At 41.1% G+C, this 13626-nt stretch overlaps 1 protein-coding gene across 19 annotated transcripts in view; it reads left to right on the forward strand.

The window, feature by feature from the left end:
• Positions 1-13626, forward strand: part of birc6 (baculoviral IAP repeat containing 6) — a 231106-nt gene that overhangs the window by 178779 nt on the left and 38701 nt on the right. For all 19 annotated transcript variants that reach the window (XM_022672703.2, XM_022672707.2, XM_022672695.2 and 16 more), the window contains exons 69-71: positions 6151-6261; positions 9215-9432; positions 12448-12609. In XM_022672703.2, the coding sequence (XP_022528424.2) occupies positions 6151-6261; positions 9215-9432; positions 12448-12609 (491 nt within the window). The remainder of the gene's footprint in view (positions 1-6150; positions 6262-9214; positions 9433-12447; positions 12610-13626) is intronic.

Below are 13626 nucleotides of genomic sequence, written 5' to 3' on the forward strand. Positions count from 1 at the left end.
ATTAGGGATTATTTTAGTCGACTAATCTGATGATTATTTTTTCGATTAGTCAGTGATTATATCTTTAAAAACGATAAACAGCTGAATATGAAATTTAAAAGGAGTTTAAATGTCTGGATGTTGTTTAAACGTGGAAAGTGCTGATATTTAGTGAGTAAATATGTCATCTGTTGTGTTTGGGTAATTTTGGAGACACAGACTAAGTTAAGTGTAAACTGTATGAGTGAGCCATTTGCCCATCTTCCATTGCACGTCTGTCACCAGCACCAGCAGTACTGTTACAAATTAACGATTGGTCGACAACAAAATTTGTGGTCGACAAATTTAAATAATCAACATTGTCGATTATATTTACTAATCGTTGGAGCCCAACTGGATATAACATTGTACTTGTACTGATTGGCTTATGTTCTAGCCAGTATGTGAAGCTGACAACACAGAAATGGCAGGTATTGAATCAGGTTAGTGGGTTCTGGGTGAGAGTAGATGACCCAAGAACTTACTGAAGTCAGGTCAGAACAGTCTTTTTTACTTGTGCTGTTCTCTATCCAGGGCAGTTATAGTCAATCATTGGAGGGGTGTGTGTGTGTGTGTGTCTAAAGTTAGAGCCCCATATTTTGCCCTTGTCTAAAGAGTGATGGTCTGCACTGACACAGTAATAGCATTGCAGCTTGTGTCTTTTAAGGCCAGAAGATTTGAAGCCTGAATTCGTATTTTTATTTTTTAAACTTGGAGAAGTGCATTTCAAGCGGACTTGCTGTGAAAGGGCCCTTAAAGAGCTACTAAACCCTGAACCATATTTTATATTATTTTATATTTTTATCAGTTAACAGCTGAAATTTGTTCCATTTGAAATAATAAAACATACCACTCCTGCTTAAATTTGTATGAACATTTCCTTTAAACCTTTAAAAAATGCTTTTATTGTGGTCATGTCCGCATTACTTCTGCAGACGCATCAAAATATGCAGATCAGACAATCAATAATACTGCCCCCTGCTGACATCCCACTATCAGAGGCACACTGCTGCTGCTGCAGCTCAGCCAATCAGCTCTCCCTCCTGCCCTGCCTCTAAACCCATACATCGCCCAGTGCCCCTCCCAAACTACCACTTTTTTTTTTTTTTTTCCCAAATTTAATCTGAGGGTCACCTCAGAGTCACCAAAAAACATGTGATTTATTTACCGTATTTTTCACACAATAAGGTGCGCTCAAAATCCTTAATTTTTTCCAAAAATCGCCAGTACGCCTTATAATCCGATGCACTTCATGTATGAATTTTACCAGTCAGGTCATAAGGAGCAGTAAAGGCACTCCGCTTTAGTGTTTCAGTTTAGTTCTCCAGCAGTATTAGCATTAGCCGCTAACCACAGTAAGCGCTAGCTTTTTTTGCCATTCAAAGGTTAGTATATCCTACTGTAGACTGCTCCTTACCCTGACTCGCACTACTGGAGCAGCATTAGCATTACCCACTATTAGGGCTGTGCCATATCGTATCGTACTCGATAATATTGGCAAAAAAAAATTATAGCGTGAACGATATTATACCCGGAAATATTGTACCATATCACCCACCCTAATTATCACATCAGAGTACTACTTTTTTTTTTTACAGTTTTTATCAGAAGAAAAATTCACTCTGTTCTCATTCTCTATTATATATCTACTAGAGACAGATTATATCTGTCCAGTATCATTTATTTTGTTTTAATGCTGGATATATGGAGATACGTAGAGTGCATAATTATTAGTATCATGACATTCTGGATCATTGACTTCTGTAACAAATTAATGTTACTGAATCATTTCTTGTTTTTGTTTTTTTAAATCTCAGTTAAGGGTGGGCCATATCATACCATATGTAATAAGAAAATGTAATATTCATTTTGGTGCAGTAGTGTATTTTTGAAACCATTTTTTAAATTCAGTATAACATCATATCGCCAAGAGTATCGTTATCGCGAAAATACCATGAAATATCGTGATTTTATTTTAGGGCCATATTGCGCTGTCTGGTGGCATTAGCCGCTAAGCGGCTAGCCTTAGTGGAAATCTGGAAATCTAAGCTTACTGTAAATAAACTGAAGCGTTTACTCACCCAAATAAACAGTTTTTAGGAGAGAAATCTGTGTAGATTAACATCCAGCGCTCGCTTGACTTAAAAAAAAAAAAAATAAAAGTTTTTTTTTGTTGTTTTGTTGTACAGATCTCTCCACAACAACACCCCTATTCCTTACTAGTGTTGCATAATAATAATATAATCCGTTGCACCTTATGTTTGAAAATAGACCAGAAAAATAGATGTTTATTGATCCGGTGCACTTTACAGTGCAAAAAATACCGTACCCTTTAAAAGTCCTGTCCAAAAGTTGTATGGCTGCACCAAAAACCCTCATCACTGTGTCTGGAGCTGAGTGATACTGCCACACTCAGGCCTCCTTTAGATTCCATCAGCTGTGTGACAGTTTACAAATGTAATTTCTCCCTGAAAGTACACACAATAGCCATACCTGTCATGCTACTGTAGACCGCTCAGATGGATGCTGGAGGAGGCAGGTGCTGTTGGGTGTAGGAGGGAGTCATTCTTCACTCTCTGTGGGGTTAAAGATGGAGAATGCTCCCCTGTCTCCCCTGCAGGGTGAGGAAAGGTGCTCTCTAACCCCACCAATTGTTTCCAGAAAAGCTTTTGCAGGGATTGATGGGAGCGTTTGTGAAGTGATCTCTAAAGTGGGTTAATAGATTATGTGAAGCAGGGAAGGTCAGATTAAATTAAGAATGTGAAGGAGCGATCTTCTCTTCCTCACGGTAAATAATACACCTCCTATTTTCTATCATTTATCTACCATTCATTATTATTCAAGTAGTCATGTGGTGATGATGTAAAAAATTAAATAAAGTTAATAAATCTGTTACTCTTAACTAAAACTCAACCAAAGTATTCTAGGATTTTTTTCATTCTATAAATGCCTGAAAACAGACTCTGGTGTCAGAAATTAGAGAACCTTTTTTTTTTTTTTCTGCTGTCCATCTGTGTGGCCCATGTCTAGATCCATTTCAGTTCATCTATCTATCTGTCTATCACCCATTGTTTCTCAGATTTGCTATCTCCGTCTGTCTTTCTCTCAGTTCTCTCACTCACTCTCACTCTCATTTGGTCTCACTTTCTCTCTCATTGGGTCTTTCTCTCTCTCTCTCTTTCAATCTCACTCTCATTTTTTTCTTCTATTCTCTCTCATTCTCCCACTTATTTTGCCTTTCACTTTCTCAGTCATCCTGTCTCACTCTCTTGTTCTCACTCTCTCAATTTGTTGTTCTCACTTTCATTTTCTCTCTCACTGTCTCACTCATTCTCACTCTTTTTTTGTTTCTCACTTTCTCGTTCTCACTTTTACTTTCTCTTTCACTTTATCGTTCTTGCTATCATTTTGTTTCTCTCTTGTTCTCACTCTCTCATTGAGTCGCTCACTTTCTCTCGTTCTCACTCTCATTTTGTTTCACTTTCTCATTCTCTCTTATTGTCTCTCACTTTCTCATTCTCACTCATTTTGTTTCTCTTACTTAATAATTCTCTATCATTTTGTTTCAGTCTTGTTCTCACTCTTATTTAGTGTTCTCACTTTCTCTTATTTTCACACTTATTTTGTGCTTTCTCTCATTCTCACTTTCATTTTGTCTCTCACTTTCTCGTTCTCTCTCATTTTGTTTCTCTTACTATATCGTTCTCTCTATCATTTTGTTTCATTCTCGTTCTCACTCATTTATTGTTCTCACTTTCTCTCATTCTCACACTCATTTTGTCTCACTCTCTTGTTTTCGCTCTCATTTTGTCTCTTACTTTTTGTCGTTCTCTCTCTCATTTTGTCTCTCACTCTCTCATTCTCACTCTCATGTTGTCGCTCACTTTATGTCGTTCTCACTCTCGTTTTGTCTCATTTGCCAACTTCTTATACCTTCAGCTATAAAGGACATTTTTCTCAAACCAACCCTGGAACGCTGTTAAAGTTCTTATTGTTCACTAGACTGAAGGAATATATCTGAACCCTCCTTTAACCCCCAAAGACTGTACATAACATACTCTTATTTTGTTTCTGTCACTTTCTCTCATTCTGTCTCACTCTCTTGCTTTTTCATTGTCTCTTTCTCTCTTACTTTGTTCTATAGTTCTCTACATTTCGCTCACTCTTTCATTTTGTTTTTCTCGTTTTCTCTCTTGTTCTCACTCTAATTTTGATTCCCTCTTGTTTTCATGCTCTCACTTTGTTTCTTACTTTCTCTCATTCTGTCTTACTCTCTCTCTCTCTCTCTCTCTCTCTCTCTTTCTGTGTGATGGGAGGAGAGATAGGAGGGAGTGTGCTTCAGGACTGATTGATACTGCTGTCGTCTCTTATGAGGAAATCTATACGGTAACGGCTTTAAGAAGCACGTCCCCCTTGAGGGGAGGGAGACGAGGAGGGGCAGATATGGTTAAAGTGTTTAATTAGTACTCCTTCTTTTAAGAAATGCTGAAGACTCCTTTGATTGGTTCGGTGCCATGCGCACTGCTTAGTATTGACCGGGATGCTCAACAGCATTAATAACCGCCACCGGTGTTACGGCAGCAGATAGAGTAAATTAAGCTATCAATATCTCAGATTTTTTTATGATGCTCATAGGCGAATCATGCACTTACAGCCCTATTAAAGGCATCCAGGAATTTAACAGAACATCCTGCTGCATATGGAGTCTGTGTCTCTCAGCAAATGGGAAAGAAGCAGAAAGTGCCATAAAGTCTCTAAATGTAGGTGCCTAATTGTCTTGCCGGCGTAACTGCCCTCCAGTACCCTGCGCCGCTGTGTTTCATTGGAGTGGAGATGGTCCGCCAAACGCCATCATCATTAGTCAGCGAGGCTCGATAAGAATCGTACCCGTGTAGTCGTCTTGTAACGACGTGGCTGTCATTTGTCAAGGAGAGAATAAAAGAAATTGTAGGAAGCTGCTTAAATACAAGCTAAAGAGATTTTTCACTGCAAAAGACCTTTTTTTTTTTACTGGCTTTACATTTTATTTCCTCAAGCCTTGCAGAAGATTTGACAAGTCAAATTTTGCCAATGTTACCCAAGCTTCTGCCGCTTGGTGTTCTTGTTCATCTTTGTATGGTTTCAACCCTGATGAAAACTTCTATTACTGTGAATGGTTAATGTTTTGCCCGTCATCACCACCCTTCATAGGACAGTTTGGATTTTGGAATTTTTATTTATTTATTTATTTTTTTTATTGTATCCTGTTTTCTCCCCAATTTGGAAGGCCAATTACCCAACCCACTTACTAGGGATCCCCATGAAGCATCATCACTAGGTAGCTAGTGCACTCAGAGGAAAGCGCAGCCACCCAGCTCTGATGCATCAGAGCTAACAGACACCTGTGATGACTAACATCACACATGGAGTGATGAGGATAGAGAACACCATCTACCCACCCAGAAAGAGCATGACCAATGGTGCTCTCTCTCAGACTCTGGCTGCTGATGGTGAAGCAGCATGGTCCCGGACTCGAACCAGTGATCCTCAGATCGTAGTGGCTTTATCTCAGTCCGCTGGACCACTCAGAGACCCAGAATGTTAGAATTTTTCTTGTTTGTTTGTTTAACATATTTTTTATTTTTTTCCTGTATTTCTCCCCAATTTACGTGGCTAATTTTCCCTCCGTTACTAGTGATGCCTCAACGTAAGGATTTTGAAGACTAGCAAATGCCTCCTTCGACACGTAAAGTCCATCACTGCCTGTTTTTAAACTGCTGCTGATGCATCACAGTGTGCTTGGAGGAAAGTTCCGACACATCAGCTCACAGATACCTTGTGCTGATCGACATCACCCTAGTAGTGATGAGGTAAAAGAGCGTCATCTATCCACCCAGAGAAAGCAAGGTCCATTGTGCTCTCTCAGGGCTCAGGCAGCTGATAGCAAGCTACATCAAGAATCAAGAGTTGTGTTCTTCATATATGTGAAGAATATCAAGACAAATTTTTTTTTGTTTATTTTATACAATATTGCTAAGACCTACTTTAACATGTTAAGTTTTTGTAACGTGAATGAATCCAATGACCGGTAACAAGTATACAAAGCCTGGTGAGGCACTGCTTTTTTTGATGGGGTTTTATTTCCATTTTCAGAGCGAAAGCTGGCTGAGTGCTCAAGGAAAGCCGCAGTGAGGCCCAAACCGTTGTCCATACTTCGCTCTTTGGAGGAGAAGTATGTCGCCGCCATGAAAAAACTGCAGTTCGGTGAGTATTGGTGTTAAATTAGTAAAAATCTTATATAACCCTGCAGTATTTAGACTCCAGTGTTCTTAGGATGTTAGTCGTTTTAAAGATCGTCATGGTTTATGGCCGAACAGTTTCCCTGTTGTTGTTTTCTTTTCTTTTTTTTTTTTTTCTCAAAATACCAGTTGAAAACTGCATTTGCGTGTGTTCTTATTTATGATTTATAGCTTCTTAAACTTCTGGTTCGCTGAGTGTTTAAGCTGCAGCTCCCTCCTTCTTAACTGGCAGTCGACTGAAACGAACAGTGGCATGTTACAGGGATGTCAGGACGGCATACGAGGACAGAAATCTTTTACTTTAATAATATTAATATAATAAAAGTGGATTATTATTATTATTATGAGTTTGCAAACTTTTTAGTGAGTGCCCAACTTACTGTTAATGGTAGTAAACAGTGCAGTTCAGTTGTTAGCGACACCACTTGAAAATAAATTGCTTGCTTACTTACTTTTGTGTACTCAAACAAGACAGTAGCAAAACTGGTTTGACAGTCTTTATTTAATCAAAATAAGCTCTGCTTTTTTATGTCCCAGGTTATCACTGTTAGCTAGCCTTGTTAAAGATAACACTTAATTACGTATTATACAATGTTTCTTGCATCCAAAATTGCACAGTGCTGTCTTTATGACTGATTTACTGAGACTCAGATAGTAATCTGCTATTGCTACTGCTGATGTATGGAACAGCAACATCTTGGATTTTGAATTCAGGGTTGTTAAGGTTCTTCTGTTTAATCTTTGGTGTGGTGGTCCGATGGTGCGGGAGCGTGTCTGGAGGCAGCACTGTTTGAAGTATGTTTTGTAAGCAGGTTGTCGGGTAAGTGGGCTGAACCGTCTCCTCAAGCCACCTTTAGTTAGCTTCCCTTAACTGCACAAACCCCCCCGAGCAGAAGGAATGAAGAAAGACTGAGATGGGTGGAAAGAAAGACGGAGAAAGTGAAGAGACAGGGAGGGATGGAGAGATGGAGACTGGTCCTTCATGGCTTCGCTTTGGGTAGGAGAGATATTCCTCCCGTCAGTCTTCATCCCTCTGCGTTCTGATTGATGAGCGGAGTTTTGCTCTGCCACAATCGATTTGAGTCGCCCGCAGACATCTGAGGTAATCTCCGCTGACATGAATGTAAACAGGTTGGCACTGGTACACGCTCCTGCTGGAGCAAGCAGTTACACAAACACGGCGGCACGCACTCAGAGACGAGCGCAGAAGTTGTTTGGAGGGGAAAAGGGGGCAGAGTTTCCCCATTTCCTCCCCAATTTACACGGCCAATTACCCAACCCTCTCATTAGGACTTCCCCTATAACTAGTGATGCCCCAACACACCAGGAGGGTAAAGACCTGCACACACCACCTCCAACACATGTGAAGTCAGCCACCGCCTCTTTTCAAACTGCTGCTGATGCAACATTGCAAAGTAGCATTACAACACGCTTGGAGGAGAGCGCTGCGAGCGCTGGTTCCGATACATCAGCTCACAGACGCCTCGTGCTGATCAACATCATCCTTTTGGAGTGATGTGGGGAGGGAGCGCGCCATCTACCCACCCAGAGAGAAAGGATTCGAATCAGCAATCTCCTGATCATAGTGGCAGCACGCTGTCAACCCGCTGGACCACGCTGAGCCCCCCACACTCACTAATTTTAACAAGAAAAAAAGAATTTGTACATATACCGTTCACACCCGACTTAAAGCAGCTCTTGTCCACATTATATGGCATATGATATATTTGCAAAGAAAAATGTTACAGAACCTTTTGATTAAATAGGCTATGTATACAAATAACGTTATGTAGCGCAAAGAGTGCTGCGAAATGGCTGGTTTAAAAAAAATATATATCACTGTAGTCTACCAGAAAAAGTCGCTACATTGTGCTTCAGCTACGGCACCTCCGTCTTGGGAGAGTGTGCAGTGCTTTGCGAAGCTTGTGCTGTCCCCTTTATTATGCAGCAGTCCAGCCTTTCAAAACCTGTTGCAGATAGTGGATTTTTTTTTTTTTTACGCTATCAGGATCCTCTGTCAGACTTGCATGCGGCCGCTTTTGGTAAATTATTTCTCGCCGCTTTTCATCCAAGCCTTCCTCTCCGCTCGGAGCGCCACTTTAAATGCACAATACACTCTGATGTTGAGTAGCTGCAAAATACTTTGTTGTCCTGGCAAGTTCTGGATTAATCTACATGCTTGTTTTATTGAACACATTTTGAGTGCACTTCTGTTCATTTACAGAAAGCTTAAATTTCCAGTTTTTTTTTTTGCCATCAATCTGCCAGCGCTCAGAGGGAGCAAAATTGGCCATGCTCCCTCTGGGTGGGTTGATGGCGCTCTCCCCCCACATCACTTCTAGGGTGATGTCCACAGCACAGGGCGTCTGTGAGCTGATGCATCAGAACTGAGCTGCTGAGCTGTGATGCTGCTCCGGCAATGCTGCATCAGCAGCAGCTTGAAAAGAACCGGTGGCTGACTTTACATGTATCGGAGGAAGCATGTGTTAGTCTTCACCCTCCTGGTGTGTTGGGGCATCACTAGTGATAGGGGGAGACCTAATGTGTGGGTTGAGTAATTGGCCGTGTAAATTGGGGAGAAAATGGGAAAAATTAGAAATAAAATTATAAAAAATAAATAAATAAATTTCCAGTGTTTTGATTGAACTGGTTTGTTTTGGGGACATGTAGCCTGTTAGCCCGTACCCCGTGAAGACAAAATGAACCCAGGACCCCCTGAGAAACGAATCCCGTCCGGAAAAACCACAGTGTTCAAAGCTTGTTGAAAAAGTTGCGGCTTGAGGCCCGGAAATTATGATAGGTGCTTGACTCTGCATTTATCTTAAGAGCAGGTATGACCGGGCCATAAGTAACGATGCTTAACTAACATATGTCCTGTGTGTGTGTGTGTGTGTGTGTGTGTGTTCTCTCTCCTAAAGACACCTTTGAGATGGTGTGCGAGGACGAGGATGCGAAGCTGGTCTTCAAGGTGAACTACCATTACATGTCGCAGGTAAAGAACGCGAGTGACGCCAACAGTGCAGCGCGAGCGCGGAGACTGGCGCAAGAGGCCGTCACACTCTCCACCTCGCTGCCCCTCTCCTCTTCATCCAGCGTGTTCGTCCGCTGCGACGAGGAGCGACTCGACATCATGAAGGTACGCTTAAGAACACCCCTTTTCTTTCTTTTTATGATGTTTTACATTGTAAATTTAATATTAAAGACTATATTAAAGGTATACAGGAACACATGCTGAGTTATTTAGTTTAGTTTTATTCTTTAGACTCTTCTAAGTATCTTTGAGGACAGATCTGCACACTCTTGGTATTTTATTCTCAGTGTCTTTATAAGGGAGAGTCACCTGGAATAGTTTTCTCAGTATCTTGAAGGAAGGAGTTCCTGGAGGTGCTGAACAATAGTTACAGCTTTTTTCCTTCACGCTGTGAAGCTCCAGCTCATCGCAATTAAATCACCTCAAATCACCATCTCAGCTGATCAGATTTAGATCAAGGAATTGTGAAGGACTCTTTCTGTCTCTCTCTCTCTCACTTTTTCTCTCTCTTTTTCGTGCTGCTTTTTTCTTACTTATTCCGTTTCTTTACTTTTTCTCTCTTTATCGCTGTCTCTTCACTGTTTCTCTTTTACTCTTTATGTCTCACTCTTTCTCTCTCCATTTCTCTCTATTTCTCAATGTCTCTTCACTGTTTCTCTCTGTTTTTCTCTCATTCTCGCTCTCTCTCCCTCTTTGTATTTCTCATTCCCTTTTCACTGTTTCTCTCTCTCTCTCATTCTCTCATTCTCACTCTTTCTTGCACTTTTTCACACTCTGCCTTTCTCTCTCTGACTTACACTCTTCCTTTTCCTCACTGTTTCTCACTCTGTCTCTTGGTCTCATTTCCACTCTCTTCTTTCTCTTTCATCAGTGCTTTGTCTTTCATGTCCTTCTCTTTGTTTCTCTCCTTCTCTTTTTCTCTCATTGTTTCTTTGTTACTATATTTGTGCTTTTTTTCCCTGTCTAATGTTCTCTTTTTTTGCTCTTTTTCTTTATCTAAATCTCTCTTGCTTCCTCTCCCTCCTTTTCTCTAAATCTTGCTTCTTTTCTTCGTGTTTAAAATCAGTTAAATAAAGAAATAAAAATGAAAAACATTCCAAGAGAAGGTGTTTCGAAACTTTTGACAGGTACTCTACATTAAATACTCAGTGAATTGAAAGTCACTAATTATTTTGTAATACACTGCTCCAAAAATGAAAGGTATCGGATCTTGATTAAAAAAAATATTTAAGTTGAAAATCTTTACTGATCTAACTTGTAAAATGTAAAAAGTTAAAAGGTTGAAATCATAGTGTGCTTGTGCACGTGCGTGCGCGCGCGCGTGTGTGTGTGTGTGTGTGTGTGTGTGTGTGCAGGGGTAAGAAGTGTTTGGGTTTGAATGTTCGTGTCATAACAGTGTTACCGCCTGAGTGCAGTCAGGGTGCCTGCAGCCAAGAGCATCACTGGATTCCATTACAGCCTTCCTATCACCTCCCCTCTCTCTCTCTCTCTCTCTCTCTCTCTCTCTCTCTCTCGCTCATTCTCACTCTTTCTCGCTTTTTATGTCACTTTCTCACTCTTTCTCTCTTTTGCTCTCTCTCTCCCTCACTCTTTCTCTCCATATCTCACTGTTCCTTCACATTTTCTATCTGTTTATCTCATTCTTCTTCTTTCACTCTATCACTCTCACTCTTTCTTACACTTTTTTTTCCCCACACTGCCTTTCTTGCTCTGCCGTTCACTCTCTCTAACTTTTTCTTTTTTCTCACTACGTTTCTCACTCTGTCTCTTGGTTTGCTTAATTTCTCTTTCCCTAATGCTTTGTTTTTTTCATATCCTTTTTTTGTTTCTCTCCTTCTTTCTTTCTTCCTCCTTTTCTCTCTTGCTCTATTTCTCTCTTCCCCTTTCTCTCTATTTCTCATAGTCTATTTTTACTGTTTTACTATCTTTCACTTTCTTTCTTTCTTTCTTTCTTTCTCTCATTCTCACTTTTTCTCTCACCCTTTATCTCTATTTTACTTTCTGCCTTTTTCTCACGTTTTCTCCCTTTCTCTTTATTTCTAGTCACTGTTTCTCTCTCTGTCTCCATTTGTCTCATTCTCACTTTTTCTTGCACTTTTTTTCATGCTGCCTTTCTTGCTCTGCCGATCTCTCTCTGCCTCACACTCTTGTTCTCCCTCCTGCTCTCTTCCCTTCACTCTGCTTTGTTTTTCATGTCCTTCTCTTTGTTTCTCTTCTTCTTTCTCTCTCCCTCTTTCTCTTTTTGACAATGCTTCTTTCTTACCCTTTCTGTTTCTGTCTCACTCTTTCTCTCTCTCCCTCTTTCTTACTATTTCTCATTGTTATATTTCACTGTTTCTCTCTCTCTCTCTTTCTGTGTCATTCTCACTCTTTCTTTCACTTTCTTTTCTCTGCCTCACACTGCTTCTCACTCTGTCTCGTCTTCCACTCGGTCTATCTTTCTCTCTCTCTCTTTTTTCTCTAAATGTAAAAACATCTTGCTTTTCTTTCCCTCTTTTTCTCTAAATTTCTGTTTCTGTTCTCCCATCGCTACTCTCTCACTCATTCTCTCTCTCTCTCTTTATTTTCCCGCCCTTTGGTTGGTTGTTCTCTCTGCTCTACCTTGTCTTGAGGCTGTAGGAGTGTAAGTGTTGGCCTCTGTTGGGACATTGTGCCAAATGCACACACACACAAACACACACACACACAAACACACACACACACGCGCACACACACACACAAACAGCTGCTCTCAGCAGATGGGCACATGCTGGGGTTAATGCCCAGAATCTCTGAGACACAACGGGCAGCGGATCAGCTTGAATACCTGTGTTTGGGTACAGTAACACCCCTCCCCCTGTTATCAGCACAGAGGAGCATCAGAATAACTGCACTCATACACACATTCAGCAGCTATAGAGGATGTGTTTGCTACAGGTCAGATTCTGTGTTCAGTGTTGTAATCATTGGTTTGATTGATGGTAGATTGCAGGTTCAGTCCCTGATGATTATAACTGCCTTTGCTGTTTGTAGGAGGATTCTCCACTCAGATACATATTCTGGTAAATCTGTAACAATATTTCTTTCTCTCTCTCTCTCTCTCTCTCTCTCTCTCTCTTTCTCTCTCTGTCTCTTTCTCAGGTGTTGATAACAGGGCCAGCAGACACGCCCTACGCCAACGGCTGCTTCGAGTTTGACGTTTATTTCCCGCAGGACTACCCCAACTCTCCTCCTCTAGTCAACCTGGAGACCACCGGCGGCCACAGCGTCCGCTTCAACCCCAACCTCTACAACGATGGCAAGGTGAGCCTGGACTCGCCTGCTTAGCCTTTACACTTTCAGTCTTACACAGGAGTTAAAGGTGAACTCCGGTGTGAAATGGACTTTGGGTGTATTAAAACGTGATGAAAGTACTTAACAGTACAAACAGGCTTTTAGAATGAGTGAGATGGGGCATATTTTGCCACTGCAGATAAATCAGTTTTCCACCGTTACCCAGGCTCAAAGTAGCTCCGAACTTTAAAAATGCACAAAAAGTTTATTTAAAGGCACTGTTTACATCACATATCGCAGATAAATCTCCGGGTGCTGCCGTCTTAAATGTAAGTCACGGGGCAACAAGTGGTCCAGCGGTCTAAAGCGCTGCCACTATGAGCGGGAGGTCGCAGGTTTGAACCCCAGCTCATGCCATCAAGCTGTCGGTGCTCAGAGGGAGCAAAATTGGCCCTGCTCCCTCCAGGTGGGTAGATGGCGCTGTCTCCCCACATCACTAAAGTGTGATGTCCGCAGCACAGGGCGTCTGTGAGCTGATGTATCGTTACAGAGCCGCTGCGCTTTCCTCCGAGCACACTGTGTTGCTACTCAGCAGTGCTGCATCAGCAGCAGCTCGAAAAGAAGCGGTGGCTGACTTCACATGTATCGGAGGAAGCATGTGTCAGTCTTCACTGTCCTGGTGTGTTGGGGCATCACTAGTGATGGGGGGAATCCTAATGAGTGGGCTGGGTAATTGGCTGTGCTAAATTGGGGAGAAAATGTAAAAAAAATTGAAATAAAATTATTAAAAAATGTAAGTCATCAGTCAAGCACAAATGAATAGGTAGGACAGTTTAGCAGATAAGCAAAATGCATAAATTTTTTTGCTGAAAATAGCAAAGAACCAACAACAAATTACATAAAAATTGCTCAAAATGTTTTACTGTTCGTGCTCAACAATTGACTTATTGTGACTTAAGAGATTTACCTACACTATGGGATGTAAACAGCAGCTTTTAATAAACTTCTTCTGCAGTTCTAAAGTTCTAAATGTCTCGTTTTAAATGT

Source organism: Astyanax mexicanus, chromosome 14, assembly GCF_023375975.1.
Source record: "Astyanax mexicanus isolate ESR-SI-001 chromosome 14, AstMex3_surface, whole genome shotgun sequence".
NCBI classification, from domain to species: Eukaryota; Metazoa; Chordata; class Actinopteri; order Characiformes; family Acestrorhamphidae; genus Astyanax; species Astyanax mexicanus.